At 27.5% G+C, this 23,698-nt stretch overlaps 4 protein-coding genes across 4 annotated transcripts; 1 reads left to right on the top strand and 3 right to left on the bottom strand.

The window, feature by feature from the left end:
- Nucleotides 1–866: 866 nt before the first annotated feature.
- Nucleotides 867–2,920, bottom strand: LOC103579856 (uncharacterized). Its single transcript, XM_008561414.3, has 3 exons — nucleotides 2,757–2,920; nucleotides 2,352–2,681; nucleotides 867–1,830 (listed from the first exon to the last, which is right to left on the bottom strand). Exons 2-3 carry the CDS (start codon nucleotides 2,548–2,550, stop codon nucleotides 1,046–1,048), a joined length of 984 nt encoding a protein of 327 aa, XP_008559636.1. The 5' UTR covers nucleotides 2,551–2,681; nucleotides 2,757–2,920; the 3' UTR covers nucleotides 867–1,045.
- An 823-nt stretch (nucleotides 2,921–3,743) lies between these two features.
- On the bottom strand, nucleotides 3,744–8,793 carry LOC103579857 (uncharacterized). The gene is made up of 8 exons (XM_053740133.1): nucleotides 8,056–8,793; nucleotides 6,660–6,804; nucleotides 6,408–6,557; nucleotides 6,151–6,335; nucleotides 5,875–6,089; nucleotides 5,582–5,802; nucleotides 4,269–4,407; nucleotides 3,744–4,188 (listed from the first exon to the last, which is right to left on the bottom strand). The coding sequence occupies exons 1-8, from the start codon at nucleotides 8,662–8,664 to the stop codon at nucleotides 3,885–3,887; spliced, it is 1,968 nt and encodes a 655-aa protein (XP_053596108.1). The 5' UTR covers nucleotides 8,665–8,793; the 3' UTR covers nucleotides 3,744–3,884.
- A 2,728-nt stretch (nucleotides 8,794–11,521) lies between these two features.
- On the bottom strand, nucleotides 11,522–17,702 carry LOC103579855 (uncharacterized). Its single transcript, XM_008561411.3, has 8 exons — nucleotides 16,775–17,702; nucleotides 16,544–16,688; nucleotides 14,865–15,011; nucleotides 14,620–14,792; nucleotides 14,313–14,530; nucleotides 13,973–14,193; nucleotides 13,756–13,891; nucleotides 11,522–12,619 (listed from the first exon to the last, which is right to left on the bottom strand). The coding sequence occupies exons 1-8, from the start codon at nucleotides 17,399–17,401 to the stop codon at nucleotides 12,304–12,306; spliced, it is 1,983 nt and encodes a 660-aa protein (XP_008559633.2). The 5' UTR covers nucleotides 17,402–17,702; the 3' UTR covers nucleotides 11,522–12,303.
- Nucleotides 17,703–20,109: 2,407 nt separating this feature from the next.
- LOC103579853 (uncharacterized) lies at nucleotides 20,110–23,635 on the top strand. The gene is made up of 2 exons (XM_014439382.2): nucleotides 20,110–20,440; nucleotides 20,962–23,635. The coding sequence occupies exons 1-2, from the start codon at nucleotides 20,254–20,256 to the stop codon at nucleotides 21,750–21,752; spliced, it is 978 nt and encodes a 325-aa protein (XP_014294868.1). The 5' UTR covers nucleotides 20,110–20,253; the 3' UTR covers nucleotides 21,753–23,635.
- Nucleotides 23,636–23,698: the final 63 nt, after the last annotated feature.

Below are 23,698 nucleotides of genomic sequence, written 5' to 3'. Positions count from 1 at the left end.
AATTTTAAAAACAAAAAAAAAATTTTTCCTGTTAGTTTTTATGAATAATTGCAAAAAGATTATACAAATAATTAAGGTAGAGCTTTAGTATAGTCATAAATTTGTTGAGTAGCTAAATTAGAATAAAAAAGATCTAGATGAATTTGTTGTATCTGCAATAGTTTATAAGTTATATTAATAATAAATAAAAAAAAGCAGGCGCGAAAGGTAAGTTTGAATATATGAGATAATTTAAAATTAAATAAAAAGATACTGGGCTATTTTTGTTGTATTTTTTAGAATAAAAAAAAATATAAATAAAAAATTCAATTGTTTATAACAAATTCATAACCGAAGTAAAAACTTGCGTATTACATTACTGATCAGCTGATACGCACGCACATATTCGTACACACACGCATGCGCGCTCGCATACATACGCATGCGCGCTTGCATACATACGCATGCGCGCTCGCATACATACGCATGCACGCTCGCACACACACACACACTAATGATAAAACTCCGGACCGGAGTGAATTGGGAGTGAAACAAAATCCGCGTCACTCCGCAATCACTACGCATGCAGAGTGATTTTTTTTAAAACTCCGGAACTCCGAATGGCAGAGTGAATGCGGAGTGAATTCGGATTTTATTTCACTCCGAATTCACTCCGGATTTTTTACAGTGTAATTAACACTATTATAACTTACTTTTAATTGATTAGTTTATTATTTCTGGTGTTTCAAAGGTATAATAATTGATTTCGTGATATTACAAAAAAATCTATATTATTTTTTTTACAAATTTTCAAAGACTTACACAATAAGTTTCCCAGTTGACGTAGTAGGTTTGATAAATTAAAAATATATAAAAAAAAAAATGAATGCTCGTTAATTATATTTTATTTAAATGATACTGTAAAATTAATTTGAAATATAATTTTTGTACTAAAATGAGAAGTATAATAGATAGAGTTTTTTATATTACATCTAAAAATTTAATTTTTGAATTTATTGAAATAAAAAACAATTTTTCATTTTAGGTATGGTTGGGTGACACTTTGTTATAGTACATTAAGTAAATTCACTTCATGAATATGGTCCACTGCATTTTGTGTCATATAATCAAGAATATATATATTCATAGTCTTTGGCTGAGAACCGGGATATAATACGTCTATTCTATAATTAATTGGCAAGACGCATGTATTGTTGAAAGAATATCCTCCGTATTTAGCAGCTCCGCGGAAATAATGTTCTTTATCAAAAACACTCATGTTGTAAATAAAACATTTACTTTCTAAATGCCACTGGTTTTCAACAAATTTTAAGTATTCATTCCATTTAGTATCGATTATCGATAGCTCATTGTCCTTTGTTGACGGATCGAAATAACCAAATAATGAACAGCGTGAAAATAATTCATATAAACAATTGATAAATGATACATCGCGTGTTGTTAGCAATATTTTACCGCGAACTTTATCTATAGTATCAGACAGTGTCCAATTTTTAACCAAACGGGATCCCTCATTGTTGGTCAAATATCCTTCCAGTATTTTACAATTATTCGGATGTAAATCATCATTCCGTGCTTTATACTCTTGGTATAATATTAAAATAACAAATTCCCGTGGATAATCATCCAGACATTTGTTAAGGTCATGAAGTATGTCGGAAAGAGTTCGATGCATTGACGCAGTCCCTGAATAGATTGTAAAATAATTCAATACTGTACGGATACCGATTTCGAATACGCGAATTCCATGTTTAAATTGCTCGGTGATATTTAATTCCTGGGTCTGTATCTCTGGATTCGGCGTCGTGTATGACATTGAGTTGTGAGTACCTGAAGATATCAATTGATAATTAGAATATATAAATATATTATTTTAATAATCAAATTTTATTCAACAATAATTCAATTTAAGGGTTCATATTAACGTTTAAAAGTGTTTATTTATTCGAAAATATCAGTGTCAGAAAGTCTGTACGCAAGTTTGTAATCACAATATTTTAAAATAAAGTCAACTAATTAACCAAATTATATATCTATCATGTTTAAATTCTTATAGAATAAGGCTTCAGAAAAAATAATCATTAGAATCTTTGCCCTTAATCATGATAATAAATAAATAAACAATAAAACCGACAGGTTATTTAAATTTTAATCAGTCATTTGTCTTGTTAACTGCGACACTAGCGCCACCATATGAAATTATAATGTAGATAAGAAAGAAATCGTTTTCTCGGATTGCAATATAATGAAAACTCAAATTTCCGTGCGCGTAGTTAACCTAAATGTAACAATATTTAGAGTTTAAACAAAAAATAATAATTAATTATTGTAATAAATATCACTATTTGTACCTGTCAATGATAAATGTCCGATTTGTCGTGTATCTGGTATATCTGATAAAATTGATGAGCGGTCGACATATTTTTTATAAGTATACTCATCACATTTTGGTAATGTTTTCGATGAACCACTAGGACATGAATGTACATTTGTTATAACCGAATTGATAACCAAACAAATGACTATTAATTTAAGCATCATATTTATCATTGCGATACTCGAATTTAAAATAATTTTGGCACGCTTCAAAAATTAATGTTTTGACACTATTGAGTATTTTAAATTCTGTACTTTATCACTTTTTAAATACGAGATAAGATTTATTGGATCTTATTATTGAACTGAGAAATTAATAAATAAATTAAATTATATTATTTTCTTTTTTTTACGTTTTATCGGTAATAGTTCATAAGTACTTTTTTATTGACTGCCTTATGCCAGATGTATCATGCAAGATGACCATTAAATGTGTGACGGAAAAACCGAAAAGTTTAATTAAAAATAAACTATTGTTTTTTAATCGTTATATATATTTATATAGTAGACTCATCCATGATTGATGACGCTTCAATCGTCAAATATTTTTGTTTTATTACTTTATATATATTTTTTTTTCTTATAAAGATTTCGATCATTTCATCATTTCTTTTTTTAAATAAATTTTTTTACGGTTCTAATAGATAATAAATTGAAGAAAAAATTTAATGTCAGTCATAAAAAACGTGGGTTTTTTTTTTACAAAATAAATTCGTTTTGATAAAAAATTATGACAAAGTTACAATAACATATTTATAACAAAAGTTATAAATTGATGGAGAACTAAAGAAGTGCTCGCACCCCATTGGGTATTTAAAAATAAACTGTCAATCACCAAATTATTTTTGTACACTCCGCCCAATACAATAATATTTTTTAATTGTTTTTTATTACATTTGCTTATTAGTGTCGCAATTGTTATTTATACCAACGCTTTATCTGTAAATTATTAATATATATTGACGAAGTTGTTTCCGAGTAAAAAAGATTTCATATAATTATACACAATTACACTGTAAAAAATTCGCGGAGTAAATACGGATTAAATCCGGAGTGAATGCGGAGTGAATGAATTTTTAATTATTCATTCCGAAGGGGAGTTTTTGCGGAATAGATAATTTTTTATTAATTGAATTTCTTGGGAGTGTATGAAATCTTTTTTACTTGGGTTGTCAAAACAAAAAAAAGTAAAACTTTTATCGAATCATAATATTTTAAATATTTGACTCCCTGTCCTCAAAACAAAAAAAAATTTTATATCAAAAACTCAATTATTCAAGGGTATCTCTTATCGTGTCATAGCGGGTTAAAAATAAATGAAAAACTTATGAAATGAAAAAAAAAAAAAAATGTAAATATTCGTCTTAATAAAAGTTTAATTTTTAAAATATTTCAATGTGTGAACTAACAATTAAATTTGATTTATGTTTTCATTATAATTATTTGCTAACAATTTATAAATATATAATAACAGATTAATAATTATAATATAATGAATTATATTATAGTTAATTGATAGCTAATATTCTATTATCTATATTAATATTGTGCTTAGATAAAATATATTTAAATGCAATAAAACCACCATAACCCAACTGTCCTTTGTAAGTTAATCCGAACCCACCAAATGGAGATGGAGGTGACGAAGATACCTCCCGAGAATCAATGAATGGTATCACCGCAATATTATCATGAACTCTTGAATATACTGCTGGTGTCAAACGTACGTAGTGTTGTCCTGAATGACTCATTTCATTATTTTTTAATGTTGACTCTGCTGAATTTCTAAAATCGTCCAATTTGATATTATGTCTGGAATGAATTAAACATTATTTAAAATTATTTATCCAATTATATATAAATGAATAAAATAAATAAACATAATTACAAACCTTGAATTTTCGATATCTTCGGTTTTTGGATAGTGCCATTTATTATCAGTAGCCCGAAAAACTTTATTATCATTATACATCGTTGATCCTCTAACTACTAGCGTAATATGTTTATCGCTTAGGATTTCAAATTTCACACCTGTAATAATATGTGATTTTTTAAATATTTTAATCATGTAATTTATACTTGAATAAGCCGACTGAGCCAGGAAATGAACGCTTCACCAGTGAAAGAACGGTCATATTTTGCAATATTTTTATTTAGAAATATGCAATAAATTTGGAAGTAGAGTACGCCCTAGTGACATTCTTAAGGAAGTCTTACGTAAGTCTGTATCTTCAGTTTTGGACAAGTAAGATACGTTAAGTGAATTTGTTAATATGCATTAGCTGAGACTTGCTGCAGAATTGCTTAAGATACCTGGACATGGCCACCCTTATTTCGTTACTTCCTGAGCCGTCTATTCAGCATTAGTCCAGTAAATTCAGTGGCGCCCACTAAATATTCGATATAATTTTATCGAGTGATAATATTATTAATTTGTAGCACTTTAAATTTAAATGAGGACCACTGGGTCAGCTATAGGTACTGTGTGTTGAGCTTGGAGTGATTCGGAGAAAGAGAAACCCGATATCTTAAGCAATTCTGCAGCAACTCTGACCTAACATCGATATATAGTAGACATATTGGTTAAGAATTGCTGCAGACTGTTTCTACAGATTTCCGTAAGTCTTTAAGAAGAATCTTCAGCAAGACTTGATGAAATCTTTGACAAGTATACTTATGAAATATATCTTTTTCAAGTCTTTCCTATAAAGAAAATCTGTATGGGATTGCATGGGAACCCATAAGAATCCATATAAAAAAGTATGGATTTGGATTCCTGTATGGGAAATCCACAAAGCAAACTGTAGGTACCTGGATTTCCATATAGGAACTTGGATATATGGATTTTTTTTGTGAGAAATTCATATAGGAATCTGGGTTTCTATACAAGTAATTTCTATAGAATCCGGAGTATCTGGATTTCTATGACTATCGTCTATTGAAACACGTATATGAATAAAAGAACAGATTAATATTCATGTAGAAAATCATTTGAGAATCCATCCGAAAACGCCATGTAGGAACCCACATAGGTAATCTAGGCTAGATTTCCATATGGATTTTTTTGATTGGGATTGTTTAAATCTACTAAGTATTTTCTTTATGTAATTGTGATTAAAATCTAAATTATATAGGTAAAAATAAAATAATGTTTATTTGCCAGTCGTGTTCATTCACTGGACCGGTCACCTTATTTATAATTTACCAGTGACGAATTGCCCATGAGGTAATTCAATATCATCGAGATTGAAGGTTTTAACTCTGTAATCGAGTTTAATATAATCAGGACCATCTTCTGGTGGGTAACCAAAAGTTGTGTTCCAAAATACTGTCGTAGGATCAACAACTCCATTAACTAATGTCCCTTGTTTAAGTTCTAATGCTATAATATTATTTTTAACAGCCCACCGAACACCCACTACAACCCTAGTAAATAAAACGTATTTAGTATAAATTCAATAAATCTATAATTATTTAAATAATGTATAAAAATCTTACTGATTTAATGCAGAGTCCGTGTAGTATTGTCTCAAACTCAATACACGAAGACTGTCATAATCATCATAACTTAAATCACAAGCGCAATATTTATCGAGTTCATTAACTTTTTTATCAATGCAACCTGATGGTAAATGATTGTGAACCGGAAACATAAATATTTCTTTAGCATTCGTAGGACAAAAATTTTTTTTTCTGTTGTCATCTCCAAAAATCTGTCAAAAATTAAAAATAGTTATTATTTCTTATAAATTTTATTTTAGATATTAAACTTACATAAGGACATGTCATACTAAGAATCATTCCAGTTTTCGAATCAGTTGGGTCCCAATAACCTCGTACTCTATTACATTCCATTTCTTTAACAGCATTTGTCATATTTTTTGTAATATATTCATTTTGCAACTTTCTCTCCGGAGCGTGAAACGTAACATGGTTTTTAACTCGTATATAATTTTTTCCTACACATTTAATCAACTAATAAATTTATTTATTTATTTATTACTATAACAAAATTAATGTTAATTATTAACCTTCTTGCCATACTTCTGGATCACAATTTTTGTATGACTTGTAAATAGTGTTGTCAATTGAATTTAAATAATACGTAGCAGATTTAGTTATTTCCTTTAACGAATTTTTGAAATTTTCTAGTGCAACGTGTTGTTCATTTTCGAATAGATCTTTATTTACAATAATAATAATAATAATATTAATAGTATTAATGATGATATATTATTAGTAACGAATTAATGGTATTACGTAATAAATTAGTTAATACATACTGTAATTTGACAATCGCAATTGCCGAAATTTAAACGAAATGATTAACATCGCGTATGCTTTGCTAGAAGTAGCCAAAATTCTTTCATATAAATTATAAAGCTGCTCATAAGCTGGTACGTCATCACAGGTTAGAAAAGTGTTTGCCTTTAAATTATTATTTATTAATGAATTTATAGCATAAAAGTAGCACTTTGTCGTAATATACACTTTTTTTTTATTAATGACAAATATTTCGGAAATTGTTCATGTTGAACAAGAATATCTTGTCAATTATTGGTTTGAGGTTAAAAGTTTTAAGGACTTTTTTGTAGATAATTTCAAGAGGTGTGAAAAAGGTTCTACATAATATTTACCTAAATCTAATAGTTGATGGATTATTTACAGATTAATCGGATTGGAATAATAGTCATGAATAATACGTTTTTATGATTAATGGTGAATATCTTGTCAATTATTGGTTTGAGGTGAAAAGTTTTAAGGACTTTTTTGTAGATAATTTCAAGAGGTGTAAAAAAGGTTCTATTTAATATTTACCTAAATCTAATAGTTGATGGATTATTTACAGATTAATCGGATTGGAATGATAGTCATGAATAATACGTTTTTGTGATTAATGGTGAATATCTTGTCAATTATTGGTTTGAGGTTAAAAGTTTTAAGGACTTTTTTGTAGATAATTTCAAGAGGTGTAAAAAAGGTTCTATATAATATTTACCTACATCTAATAGTTGATAGATTATTTACAGATTAATCGCATTGGAATGATAGTAATGAATAATACGTTTTTATGATTAATGGTGAATCTCTTGTCAATTATTGGTTTGAGGTGAAAAGTTTTAAGGACTTTTTTGTAGATAATTTTAAGAGGTGTAAAAAAGGTTCTATATAATATTTACCTACATCTAATAGTTGATAGATTATTTACAGATTAATCGCATTGGAATGATAGTAATGAATAATACGTTTTTATGACTAATGGTGAATCTCTTGTCAATTATTGGTTTGAGGTGAAAAGTTTTAAGGACTTTTTTGTAGATAATTTCAAGAGGTGTAAAAAAGGTTCTATTTAATATTTACATAAATGTAATAGTTGATGGGTAATTTACAAATTAATGAAGGAGGAATCGAAATTATGGATCTAAGATGAATTTCTTATGATTAATGATAAATATCTTGTTAACTATTGATTTTAGGTAAAAAGTTGTGATTACTATTTTTGTAGATAAATTTAAGCTGTACAAAAAATGTTTTATATAATTTTTAGATAAAGCTAATAGTTAATGAGTAATTTAGGAATTAATAGAGTGGGAATAAAAATTATAGATCAAAGATAGATTTCATTATGATTAACAATAAATTATTAATTATTAATCAAAAGTAATGTATATAAATTACCTTTCTTTGTAATTGTGAGACAATGATACCAAATATATTTTGTATATCATTTCTCTGCGAAGTAATTGTCAATGTAGTAAACGAATTTATCAAATCAATCATATCTTGATAGTTTTTATTATCAATAATATTTCCAATAAACCGATCAACAGTATCAGTATTACAGCCATCATAATCAGCCAAATAATCCATAAATTGGTTGTGAAATTTATTTTCAATAAGTTCCAATATGTCAAAAAATATTGCGTCCTCTTTTTCTTTTTTAGTGTCACTACTATCGAGTTTTACTTTCAAACTTTCTGTTTGGTCGTACCAATTTATTTTTGATTTAAATACATTACCCAAATTATTTATCGATGAGTCATCAAAATTTCGACATAATTTATAAATTTTATCGAAGGATTCCAATATTTTGTCACGATTTTTATCGGTATTTGTTATCGGACGTGGATGATTTATCATTTCATCCAAAAGATTCGTCAATCTTATTATCGCATTTGTAACTTTACTTAAATCACTGTCTGTCCCACAAACATTTTTTGATTTAAATATTAATATTGTTATTGTTATTATTAAAATATTTTTCATAATAAAAAATATTGCAGTCATTTTTTATTTTGATGATCAAATAGTTTTTTTTTTTTTTTTTTTTTTTTTTTTCAAGTTTAATTGAAAGTAAAAATAATAAAAAGAAGTTAATGTAAAAAATAGATTTATATACGTGGCTGGCCGATTGTGGATCCCCACTATAATCAAGTGAGAAAAAAAAAACTTAAAACTATATTAAGTCGGTTTAATAGTAATGATAAGAAATAAAAGACATCCATTATTAGCGACTACGTTGAAAATTTCAAATGAGCTATATTATTTTATTGGAAGTTTTTTAATTAGTTTTGGTAAAACCTTAATAGATTTGTTAAAAAAAGGACCAAATGAGGTTGACCTATAGATTAAAAGCCATAAAAAATAATTACCGACTTAAGGGGGCTGTCGTGCCTCGGTTCCCCTAATATTAATAAAAATAAAAACAAAATTTGATTGTTAGTCAGTAAATTGAAATTTGAAAAAAAAATGAACTTTTATTGAGACGACTATTCAAATATTCTTATTTTATTACATAAACTTTTTATTTTTTAGTAGATTTTATAAAAATCTAACTGTTGTATTTGTCCTCATGACGCAATTTTACAAAAATTTTAACATTTTCTATTTATTTGAGTCAAGTAGGTTCCAAAAATACTATTGGTGAAAAAGTTTATATATGTATTTATATATATATATATATATATATATATATATACGATATAACGCGCGGTTCTCCCACGATAGCGTCCACAACTCTGTACCGATCTTAATGAAATTCTTTTTGCATATTCTTTAGCTAACGAGCTCAGTTCAGTTCGAAGATGAGCTAAATCGGCCGAAAAGTTTAAAAGTTATAGTCATTTTAAGATCTTTTAATTTTTCGAAAAATTCAACTTTTCTTGATTTATCTTTAAATAACTTTTGATCCTAAAGAGATAATTCATTTTTGGTGATTGAATCTTTATGTTCGTTCGATTTGCTTTAATTTGAACTATGTTGCTTACTCTTTAGATAATTTTTTCTAATACTTTGATGAATTTCAAAATTTTCAGAAAAATAGAAAAAAACGTTTTTTTTTACTTTGTCATTTAATAACTTTCAAGTTATACATAATAGTTGAATCTTGTTAATATTTTTGTGTAGCTTATCTAATGAGCTTCATATTTCAGTAGCATTTTTAACTTCCCGCTAAGAAAATCGACGATTTTCAAAAATTTCGGGAAGTTATTGTTTTCACCCCGATTTTCGAAAATCGAGTTTTCATCAGATGTCGACGTTTTGAGGTCCTAGGATGCTATTCTGACTATTTTCAGAATGATGTCCGAGTGTGTGTGTGTGTGTGTGTGTGTAAACTCTTTGTAACTTTTGAACTAATGAATCGATTTGGATGGTTGAGGTGGCAATCGAAAGAGCTTGTTGGCCATCAACTTTCCTGAAAATTTCAGATTATTTGATCGAATAGACTCGAAAATATTTGCGAATTACGAAAAAAAAAAAATTTTTTTTTTAGCTTTTTATTGATTTCTCAAAAACGACTTATACGATCTACTTCAAAATCTAATCAGCTCTAGTACTCAATAAAACGCGTCGATTGCCACCTCAAACATCAAAATCGGATAATTCGTTCGAGAGTTATCGCGGGAGAAAGAAATGGTGAAAAACGGTTTTTTCTAAATATTTTCGAAACGACTGACGCGATCGATTTCAAATTTTAATTAGCTCTAGAATTCAATAAATCGCGCCGATTTCCACGTCAACTATCAAAATCGATTGATTAGTTCAAAAGATATCGGCGTTGAAAAGTTAAAAAAACAACATTTAATGTTATTTTTTCCGGATAAATCATAATATAACGTAACAAAATGTGCCTGATATCATACCAACTCATCTTTTTTATGGTTTCTTTCGATCATATAATGTCATCGAATTTGGTTTTTAGTTTAAATCATATTATCAACAAAAAAATCGATAAAACGTAGTTTTTAATATTTTTATCGGATATTTCATATTTTATTGTTTCTTACATGAGTCAAAATTTATTTAAATCTTGATTTTGATCCCCGACATTGATTTCTGCCTCAATACACTTATTTTACTGAACAAAATCAGGAACTAAATTTTAAAAACCGCTTCATTGATGATTTTCGATTCTTAAATTTTCAAACTTCAGCATAACAGTTAACTTGTTAGAGCTTGAAAAGATCATAAAAAAACAATTGCATGTGATAGCATTTTCGAGCTCGAAAATATATCTACACTAATGTTTTCGAGCTCTTTGAGGTCGAAAACAGCGGGAAGTTTTGGGGCTGGCCCGCAGGGTCAACCGACAGACCGATTTTTTTTTTTATATTCAACGAAAATTACCTATTTATTTATTGAAATTTAGCTGTTGCATTCATTTTTTCACTTTTTAATAAATTCATGTAACTCTTCCAATTTTGATTCCTGCCGTGTAACACTTTTAAAATCTCAACATTAAAGTATACATAAAGTATTTTTTTAAAATTGACAAGCATAAATATAATTGATCTTATAAGCTTTAGATGAATCTTTAAACGTCACTGCCTACCTTACAGATTTAAATAATGAAATAAATAATAAAAAATCTACTTCCATTTCAGCTGCCGAATGGCCTTTTTTTTAACCTACTAAAAAAGGGTAAGATGGACATCAAAATAATCGAGGTATTGACATAAAAAAATTTTTTCGTTTCGAGGGCAGAGATACGAATATTTAAAATACTATTTCATTACTATTTGATAACAGTTTTGTTTTATTTTGTTTTGACAAAAACTTCGTTAATACATTTTAATAATTTACAGATAAATCATCGTTGTTATAAATAATAATTGCGACATTTATGAACAAATGTAATAAAAAATAATAAAAAAATGTTATTTTATTGGGCGTTAAATTGTACAAAAACAATTTGATGATTGATAAGTTATTTTTAAGTACCCAATGGGCCGCAACCACTTTTTAATCATCCATCAATTTATAACTTTCATTAAAAATATTTAATTGTAACTTTATCATGATTTTTTATCAAAACGAGCTATTTTTATTAAAAAAAAAAAAAAAACCCCAAATTTTTTATTACTTTTACATTAAATTTTAAAAAATTTTTCTCATTAAATCCAATTAACTTATTTTAAATTTAACAATTACATAGCAAAAGTGGACCAATAAAAAATACTTTAATGACAATATTAATGATGTGGTTTAAATCAAAGTAATCTGTTGATTATTAATGTCTTTTTTTTATCAATTTTCATTAATTATTTTTTACTTTAACGAACCATAAATTTTTTTACATATTAAATATTAAATATATAATATTTTTTTTTTTTCATATGTAAAAACCAATTTTATATTTAAAAATTTTTTAAATCTATTAATAAAAGATGTTTTTTCTAATGAGAATTTTAGTACTTTGACGTTTTGTAAGTTATAAAAAAAAAAAAATAATAAAACTACTTCCCGTAGTTGTGATTAGTTCATCAACAATAAAAAACCCAAAAATATTTTATTACAAAATCCGAATATATAATTGAATCATAAGTCAATAAAACTTCGAAAATAGACATCACCTTGAAAATTTTTTTTTTTAAATTTGTTTAAATTTATATAATTATACAAAAAAAAAATATACATTCTAGTATATTATAATTTATGGTTTTCTAAATAATCAAGTTCAGCTTGCGCGTTGTAATTATACTCAGATGTGATATATTTTAATGATAGAAATCCACCAAAACCAAGTTGACCTTTGTAAAATAATCCCAATCCACCAAGTGGCGCTGGTGGTTCTGTTACGACATCTTGCGAATCGAAAAATGGAATAACTGCCAAGTTATTGAATTCATTTGAATATAATCCAACAGAAAAACTAATATAATCACGCCTTGATCGGCTCAACTCTGTAGTTTGATTTTGTACTTCTGCAGAGTTTGCAAAGTCCGTAATGTCTACCTTAATTCTATTATATAAAAAAATTATAATTATATATATTTAAATAATTTTATAAATTCACAGAAAGAAAATCATAGTAATAGTCTTTAGTATGTTTATGAAATATAAACCCATAATGCTATGGTTATAATTACTTGGAATTATGAGATATATGCCCATAATTTCTGGAAAAGTTTCTATAGCTATGAGAAAAAATGGTAACTGAATTATGGTAATAATTACCATGCACATGGTTATGATAATAGTTCCCATAGGCACATAGTAATAAATCTTCTAGTATTATTCACATGAGAACGGTTCCTAATTGCGTATGAGAATAAATCCTATACATCATGGTAACAGAAAAAAGAGGTTTCTTGGTGTAAAAATTTTTACGCGACCTAAGAAATTTTTTGCATTATGAATTGAAAACAAAAATGATCTCAGGGTGAGAATAAATTTTATTGCGCCAAGAAATGTTTGTAGTCCTAAAAGAATTTTTTTTTATAATGCAAATTTTTTTTGCGCCAAGAAAACCTTTTTTTTGCGGATGGTAATGATTACTATGATAGTATGGTAACCATGACTATAATATTATGTTAACCGTTTTCATATATTATTATGGCAAAAGTTACCATAATAGTATCCCTGATAGGCAAGTTCGCGAGAAACTGGCGTGAAACTAACAGTCGCAACTAGACACCGAGTTGGCCATATAAGTTAGTATTGCCATAGTTGATAGACACTTTCTGAGAAAGTTGGTGACAAAAGTTGGCAACCCATAAATTAACAAAAAGTTGCCTTCAGTTTTCTCAGAAACCTGCTTTCAAATTGCGGCTCTTTATTGGCGCCAACTTTTTCAAAAAGTTGGCAGTAACTTGTAGCCAAAAGTTGCAAAAGTTTAAGTTGTCGATAACTTGCCGTCAAGTTGGTCGCAAACTAATGAATACCAATCTCTTGACGAGCAACTCGTGCTATCAGGGATTGTAATGATTATACTATGAAAGTATGATAACCATTACTATAATATATGAATTCTATGGGAAGTATAGGCTTTATACATACAGATATGAGAATTTATGGGATTTTTTAAGCAGGGCCGTTACTGTAATATTCTCTCTGTGTACTCATATAATGTAATATTTTTTTTTTTTAAATTGCAACCTTTCGTCTTTTAAATTTATCGGTGATTCATGCCATTGACTATTTGTTGATGGCCATGATTTTGTATTGTTCCACATTTCGGTCCCTCTTATTGATAATGCAAGATGACTCTCACCTACTAGCTTAAATCTAACACCTATGTCAATATTTAAAATTAAAATCCTCTAAATTAACACAATAAAAATAAATTTTTAATCGAAAAAAACAAAAAAATTACCAGTGACAAATTGACCGTATGGTAATTCAATATCATCTAAATCAAATGATTTGAAATAATAATTGAGAAAGACATTATCCGGACCACTTGTAGGTGAATGGCCAAGATCAGTTTTCCATTTTACACTTGTTGGATCCACAATACCATTGATTAGTTGTCCTTCTTGGATTTCTATCGTTATCATATTATTTTTAACTGCAAATCTGATGCCTGTGACCACGCTAACAAAAATAAAATCTTCGTTTTATGTCAAAATTCAAATAAATGATAACAATAATAATAATAATAATAATAACAATAATAATAATAATAATAATAACAATAATTTTATTTTAATTACTAATTGCTACTGCTGTCGGTTAATTGTTCTCTCAAACTCACAGTACGAATACTTAATTCATTATCAGATGAATTGTCGCAAGCACACAATTTATCAAGATTTATTTCATAATCTTCATAATCGCATTTCATTGACCAATTCGTATAATTTTCATTGGCTATAGCAGTCTTGATGTCATCAGCGCAATCAACAATCCGATAAGAATTCAATTCAAAAATCTGTTAAATTATTAAGTTAATTAATTAATGCTTTATTAACAATAATATTTTTTTATTGAATAAAAAAAAAATAAAAATGAAATTCTCACTTCCGGACACTTTTTACTTATAACTGAATGATGAAAATCAGTAAGTAATGTGTAATCATTGCACTCATATTCTGGTTTAATATTGTTTTTTAATTTAAAATCAGATTTTTTTCCTATTTTACCGACATTGACTTTACTTGACACATAATTTTTTACACGAATATAATTACTTCCTAAATTAAAAAAAAATAGTTTATATTAATTGACAGGATTTTATAACAAATGATAATAATTATAATAATAACCTTCGGTCCATTTAATTGGGTCACACTTTTTGTATGTTTTATGTGCAGTTGTAATTTTATAAATTACTCTAGCTGCTGATATTGCAATATTGCGTATGATCGATGCATATTCGTTGTAATATACTTTCTCTACCTCAATATATAAATCTAAAATAAATTATTAACTGATATTTTGCGATTCAAGTTATTGAAACACACAATTTTCAACATTTAAAAAAAAAAATTTTTTTAATAGTTATAGTAGTGACATAAGGAAAAGGTGAGAAAAACAGACCCGCTGGATTATAGTTCCGTCACTTCCATTTGAAGTGAATGAGATAGTGAAAAAAATATTGAAGACAAATAACTTTTATAAAATTTAAGTTACAGCGAAGAAAACACCGTGTACATTTTTTGAGGCCAACATCAAATCTGCTGAATCGTAGTCTCAATGTCAATGATGGAATAAGTGGGCTTATGATTCATGACGACGATATCGTATTAATCTGTAAGTTCGCAGTAGCGTTCTTAACCCTTCAGTACCCACGTTATGAGAATTTTACTCACGGTCGGTTTCAATGTTAATTATTTTTTTAAATTCAAATGGAAAGACCACTTGAAATTTTTGAACGTGGGTACTGAAGGGTTAAGGAAGTCTTACGGAAACCTGTATCTTCAGTCGTCAGCAAATCTGCATCATCAGTCTTTTTTTTTTACACTAATTTTTATACAACCTAATCACCCTAGTAACATTATTAAGGGAGCTTTACGTAAATCGGTATCTTCAGACCAGCAAGTCTGCATCCTCAGTCTTGGAGAAGTCTGAGGCAAGATACTTCCGCAAGATACGTTAAGTAAATCTGTTAAGATGAATTAGCTGAGACTTGCTGCAGAATTGCTTAAGATACCTGGACATGGCCGCCCTTACTTTGTTACTTCCTGAGCCGTCTATTCAGCATTAGTCCAGTAAATTCAGTGGCGCTCACTAAATATTCGATATAATTTTATCGAGTGATAATATTATTAATTTGTAGAACTTTAAATTTAAATGAGGACCACTGGGTCAGCTATAGGTACTGTGTGTTGAGCTTGGAGTGATTTGGAGAAAAAGAAACCCGATATCTTAAGCAATTCTGCAGCAACTCTGACCTAACATTGATATAGTAGACATATTGGTTAAGAATTGCTGCAGATTGTTTCTACAGATTTCCATAAGTCTTTAAGAAAAATCTTAAGCAAGACTTGATGAAATCTTTGGCAAATATACTTATGAAATACATCTTCTTCAAGTCTTGTTTAAATCTACCGCAAGAAACTTGCTGAAGGATATTAACTAACTTGCTTTCGTCAAGTAAGACAATGCTACTAGCATTACTATATTCGATTCAGATTTTTTGTTTTGAAGCTTCACATTTCTTTAGAATGATTTTATAAATAATAAGTTTGAATGACAGGAACATAATCAGTAAACACAATGGACCAACTTAAAAAATGATTTTAAGAACTGAAATTCACAGTAAATAATTTTGTAATAAAAAAAATTAGAGATACCAAAAATTGTGCAAAAATGATGAGAATCATATATTATGATTAAAACGAATTTTGAAAGAAAAATTTATTTTTAAAATTTTTGAGGGGAACCATTTTACACCTCCAGGTCTGTTTCACCCACCCGTCCCTTATTTATTAAATTAACATACCGTATTCATTTTCCTGTATATTTAAAAAATCATGACCAAGTATCATTATTGTATATCCTTTTAGAACACCCAGTAATGTGCGTTCATAAAGTTTAAATAATTGATTACTCAAAGGCATACGATTACAATAAAATTTATCCGAAATCTGTATTTAATTTTTCATTTTATGTAATTAAAGGATAAGATATGATTAGTAAAAAAAAAAAAAATAAAAATAAAAAAAATACTTACATTTTCAAAACACTGATAGTACATTTTAAATATATTATCTGTAATATTTCTATCAATAGCTGTCATATTTGGTGATGGCAATGTATACAATTGTAAGTTCAATAAAGAATCACCAAATTTATTTTTACTAACTATTTTTTCATTAAAAAAATTCTTTGTCGCAATTTTATATTCACCATACGTTTTTAAATAATTTAAAAATACGTTATCAAATACCGATTCAACATCATCAAGACTTTGAAAAAAATAAAACATTGAATCTTTGCAATTTTTCATAACATTCATTACTTGGTCACTATAATTATTATCCCAATTCAATTTTTCAATAAATTCAAAAGCTTTGTTTATGTAAGCAAATCCATCAAATAAATTTTTTCTCACTAGACCTTCACTTATATTTACTCGAGGTATATTTATTAATTCACTAAAGGTATCACGCAAATGTTTAGCAATATACATTTTTTTCATAATTTCCCCGGGTGATTTTTTTAAACTATCAGTAAATGATTTTTTAATAAAAAAATCATTAAAATATTCATCATTGATATTGTTTGATAAAACCTGTTCTGCGATTCCGGTAATTATCAATAAAATTAATTGCAAATTCATTAAATATTTTAAATTCATTTTATTTCAAAATATTGAGTAAAAAATTTAATTATTTTTTTTTTTATGAAGTAGTATGTATTAATTGATACGTTAATGGTTCTATATTCAATTGATGTTATTTTGATTATTTCTAATTGTTTATATACTTTATATCACAATCAGTGTGATTAGGTATTCAGAGGAAAAAATTATCGAATCGACGCTGAAATGCCGATAACAGTTATTTCGTTGTTAATATTTGTTTTTTTAATTTTTGTTTTGTTGGAAAGTTTATTAATGAACTTTAATTTTGATACATTTTTTAAATAAACGTCTTATAAATTGACTGAAATATTAAGGTCAGCATAATTTACTTTGCGATTTATTACACTGTCATTAAAAAAATATTTTGTTTTTTTTTCTTATTCCAAAAAATATTACAAAAAATAAGTGCATTAAAAATCATTATATGTTCTTAATGATGAATCATTAATAGGTTTTTTAATTTCATTAATGACTTGTTTTTTTAGGTCAAGCTTCACACAATATACCTATCAATTGTAGAACAAAGTCATCACGAAAGTTAATTACTGCTAAATTGTTAAATTGTTAAATTGTTAAATTGATGATAATAATCCAATAATCTAAATTAACTTCCTGTAATTAGACATTAAGCCTTTGAAAGTTTTTTATTTTATTTAGTTGGATAGAAACTTTTCGGATTATTGAAATAAAAATAGCAATTTTTGTTTTAATTTTCAATTTTAAAATATCCTGGTGGATAAAGACCTCATGGGTCATTAGCGTTACGTTCATATCCATATCTCGTCAGAAATCCCGATCTGAACCTCATTTGAAATAAGGTTAGTCTGATAAGGGCCTTTTCAGTTCCTTAATGAAAAATTCTAATCGGCCTGATTTCCCGCACGCGAGTCCTTTCTTTTTTTTGTACCCAGATAGCATTCAAGTCGTAATGACTACTTTATGACGTCTTTTTGAAGGCGTCCTCAAGAAGTCTTATAATGACTTCTTAAAGATGTCATTTTTAAAAACTCTTAACTAAGAGTTCTTGATGACTCCATAAATAAGACGTCAGTTTTGTGACGTCTAAATGTATTCATTTTTAAAATTCTTTATGAAGTCAAAACTAGAAACTCTTTAAAGACGTCATGGCAATTTCATACTGAAGTCTTATTTGCGAAGTAAGAAAAAAGAACGATTTTTAAAGACGTCTTACTGAGTTCGCTAGGTGGCTCATTCAACATCTTGAGAACTTCTTAAAGACTTCTTTGAGATGTTGATGAGACGTTCAAATCATAAATAGGAACTCATTCAGAGCTCCCCGTATGAAAAAACCATATACTGTCGATAATATATAAAAATATATATGGTAAATAACTGAACATATATGGCGGCAAAATTATTAATATTGATTATAATCTATAATATGTTATAACATCCGCCAATATTGAGCTACCTCAATGTTTGGCTTTTATAATATTATGGTGGAAAATAGGGGATTTGCGCAGCGCGAGTATGCCCAAAAGGGCGAGGCCTCGGCTTCCGGTCGGCGGAGATGGACTTTTAGGTTCCGTAACATTAATTAATTAATTAATTAGTCAATACTTTTACTTACTCGATCACTATACTTATCAATAAATGATATTTTTTATTAATTTTCATAAAGAACTGACATTTTTTGTGTTTTATAATCTTTAAAGTTAATACTCCAAGCAGACGCAATTTACTCCGCTTTTACACCAGTTTAAGACCGGTATTTTAACACCGCCGAATTACGCCTCTGACACCGGTGTGATTTCATTTTAACACTGGGTGGAGTTTAAATGAGTCCATTTTTAACACCGCTTTTTTTGCAGTGAGCGTTTATAAAAATTATTTGTCGTATATTTAAGAGGTTACGCTACCGAACCTCTTTCTCATACTCAAAAAAATAAACGGGACTATCTTTGTTGCACTCGTAGAGTAAATGAAAATTTTAAAACAATTTTTCTCGGAGACGAATCAGAATTTTTGAAAATACGAAATTTCTAGCCCTTTGTTAAGGTTTTAAAAAACGCTAAAGACTCTTTATTTTAGGTTTTTAGTGTTTGTCCGTGAATTAAATTGATTTGAAAATCGATTACCGTTACCCCTTAAACTAAATAAGTGAATTCTCATCCGAACCTGAATACATATCTTCAAATTAACGATACTATAGACTGTTAAATTAACATGTGAGTATTCTTAAACAAGGTATACGAATCGTTACTCTGACGATACGTCATTTGAAGATACAATGGATAATCATTCTGACGATATTTTTCTCTCCGTGTGACTTTTTTCAATAGGGTACTTGTATTAATACAAATTTTTCACTAGAATGTAATTACATTTTGTTCATCTTAAGTTGTTCATTTAAGTGCTGTTGGACCTTGTAAAATAAAATAAAATATAATAAGATCTGTTTCATTTTATTATAAAAAAAATTATAGTAATAACTTTTTAACGAGTGGGAATTACAGCTCGTGTATAGAAAAAAAAAATTTATATTTATTTTTAACATCCTGAAGGATAGAATTACATTTATAAATTTAATCGGGTTTTTGTAGAAACACGCAGAGACTAGAAAATCCATTAGTGATTGGCTTGTAGACAATAATTAAAAAGTGTAAGAAAAATAAATTGACCGAAATTTTTATCTTAATCGTTCAGTCAATTAAAGATATATAACAAATATATATAAAGATTATTTTTATAAGCATTGACGACGTGTCCAAAATTTTTTAAAATATATACTTAATATAAATTTAGATATACGTGAAAAATAGTGTCCTATGAATCTTATAACATATTGAAAAAAATAATAACAATAATAATTAACAAAAAATAAAATGTATAATATATTCTTCCTTTGTTTGATTATAAATTCGGTTATAACAAATGTACATTCATGTCCTAGTGGTTCATCGAAAACATTACCAAAATGTGATGAGTATACTTATAAAAACTATGAAGACCGCTCGTCAATTTTATCAGATATACCAGATACACGACAAATCGGACATTTATCATTGACAGGTACAAATAGTGACATTTATTATAATAATTAATTATTATTTTTTGTTTAAACCCTAAATGTTGTTACATTTAGGTTAACTACGCGCACGGAAATTTGAGTTTTCATTATATTACAATCCGAGAAAACGATTTCTTTCTTATCTACATTATAATTTCATATGGTGGCGCTAGTGTCGCAGTTAACAAGACAAATGACTGATTAAAATTTAAATAAACTGTCGGTTTTATTGTTTATTTATTTATTATCATGATTAAGGGCAAAGATTCTAATGATTATTTTTTCTAAAGCCTTATTCTATAAGAATTTAAAGATGATAGATATATAATTTGGTTAATTAGTTGACTTTATTTTAAAATATTGTGATTACAAACTTGCGTACAGACTTTCTGACATTGATATTTTCGAATAAATAAACACTTTTAAACGTTAATATGAACCCTTAAATTGAATTATTGTTGAATAAAATTTGATTATTAAAATACTATATTTATATATTCTAATTATCAATTGATATCTTCAGGTACTTACAACTCAATGTCATACACGACGCCGAATCCACAGTCACAGACCCAGGAGTTGAATATCTTCGAGCAGTTCAAACATGGAGTCCGCGTATTCGACATCGGTGTCCGTACAGTATTAAATTATTTTACAATCTATTCAGGGACTGTGTCAATGCATCGAACATTTATCGACGTGCTTCATGAACTTAACAGATGTCTGGATGATTATCCACGTGAATTTATTATTTTAATATTACGCTCAGAGTTTGTATCACCACAAGATGATTTACATCCGGATAATTGTAAAATTCTTAATGGATATTTAACCAGCAACGTTGGATGGCGTTTGGTTAATAATTGGACATTGACTGATACTATTGATAAACTTCGCGGTAAAATATTGCTAACAACAAACGACATAACATTTATCGATTGCTTATTTGAATTATTTTCTCACTGCTCGTATCTCAGTAATAAAGAATTATCGTCAAACAGCAATGAGTTATCGATAATCGACGCTAAATGGAATAAATATTTGAAATTTGTTGAAAATAGTATCACTCAAGACTATCCATGTTTTATTTACGACTTCACTATTTATGATGAAAAACATTATTATGGTGGACCAGCTAAATACGGCGGATATACTTTTAAGGATAAATGCGTTGAACCGCTTAATCATAGATTAGATAATCATTATCCAGGAGCTAATCCGTTAAAACTGACCATCACTGTTCTAGCTTATCCGACTCAAGAATTGATAGATCATATTAATGAAATTAATTTAATTAATATACATAATAAGTAATAAATGCTTATTTTTTATTGTTATTATTTTTAAATATAGGAGAGGAAGAGGCAAAACGGAGTAGGGGAAGGCGGAATGGGGACCCCCAAAAATTTTATGAAAAAAGGTTATTTTTTAAAAATATCTTTAAAATATTCCAAAATTAATCTCGTAAATATAATTAAGCATTATTTTGAATTATTTTTTACCGTTTTCGGAAAATTTTGATTTTGTAAAAGAGTAGTACGAAATTAATTTGATTTTTTTTTTCTTATCAATTGACAATAAAAGATCTTCCAGTATCAAACTACTTCAGATGTATTTTAATAACCAACTTGAAAATATTTAAATTTTTTTAAATTTTGATATTTAATAAGCTTTTAGTAATTTTTAGTCTATGACTTTAAGCAATATATAATTGCTCTTTAAAAAATATCTTTTTAGGAATTAAAACTAACTCACCTTTTACTTTTAAGTTAATATACACGGAGAATAAAATTAAATAATTTTGACTAAGTTTGAAAAAAAAAAAATTCAATCCGAGAAGTAATCTTGAAACGTTAAAAAAATAAAAACTTGTACAAAACTCAAAGTAAAAATTACAACATATTATTTAGAATAATAATTTCTATTGATTATAAAAATTAGTACATTCAAAATAAAATTTACTAGCGACAAATAAAAATTATAATGTACCAATAATTTGTACTATTGTACTTAGTAAATATTAGTTAACGCACTTTGTAAAAGATGTATTCTGGCGAGTAATTTTTAAAATTCAGATAATAATTTTTACAATCTCAAATAGTAATTTTACCTTCCGGAGTGGCAATTTGTCTTACTGACATTCTAAAATGTACATCAACATATGTAGACTTACATTGGAGATGTAATATTTATCAACTACGAAACAAAAATTGCGACTAATGTACTAACTTTTAATAATTCTGAAAACAATTTTTACTTTTTGTAACGTTGAACTATTTTTGTATGGATAAGTAAATATTTATTTTTTCCAAGCAAAAATTTAACGAAGCTGTATTGTAATTATTATAGTGATTAACAAATAAAAAACAAACCATTTAAAATAGATAGTTAAACTTTCTCAAAAATCGAAAGTGTCAGTCGAAAAATGTTAATGACTTCTGTTTTATGACAGAAACTACTCGCACGAAAAAATATATATTCCGGCAAAATAGTATATATCCGGCTTATACCTTGAGTATTGTATGTATGTTATTTTGCCGGCATATATTCCACAATATATATTTTTCCGTGTAAGTATTAAGAATTTTTTTTTTTTTCTTTACATCTAATAATTCTGCGAGAGATAATTTTTATTTTCGTAAATTACTTACAAGAAAATTTAATTTAATCGAACTTTTTTTTCACTTGGTTTAGGGAGCAACCCATTTTTCCCGCAAAAAATGAAACTTGTTTCATTAACGGCAGCTCAAATTTTTTCAATTTACTTTGAGCATCATTAAATAACAAAAGTTTTATTTAATTAAACATTTAATTAACTGCATGAGAAAAATCTTTATTCAGTATTCCATTAATGTCGACTGAGGCTTTACTTGCAAAACCTCTTTGTTAATAACAAAAAAAATTACAACTTTTTGGTTAGATTTTTGTACCGTCGTAAGACTCGCCAGATTTTTCTCTATTTTGTCCAATTTTTTACTTCCATATGTCAATTTTTCACCACAAAACTTCGTAATAAGGGAAGTAGACTATCAACGTATCTGAGTCCTTGAAAACAGCATCGCCTTAAATCCCGTTTTTCCCCTCCCCCACCTCTATATAAATGCCAAATAGGTTATGGCAGCTTAGTTATATTTACATCTATTTTATCTAAATATCATTTAAATGATTCATTATATTATAACTGTTAATTAAAATTATTAATAAATAATAATGATAATAATAAAGAATATTAAATTAAAAGAAACTTGAAAATATTTTTT

Source organism: Microplitis demolitor, chromosome 6 (assembly GCF_026212275.2).
Source record: "Microplitis demolitor isolate Queensland-Clemson2020A chromosome 6, iyMicDemo2.1a, whole genome shotgun sequence".
Taxonomy (NCBI): Eukaryota; Metazoa; Arthropoda; class Insecta; order Hymenoptera; family Braconidae; genus Microplitis; species Microplitis demolitor.
The sequence above is the reverse complement of the archived record's forward strand: the minus strand, read 5'-3'. Positions and strand labels throughout refer to the sequence as shown.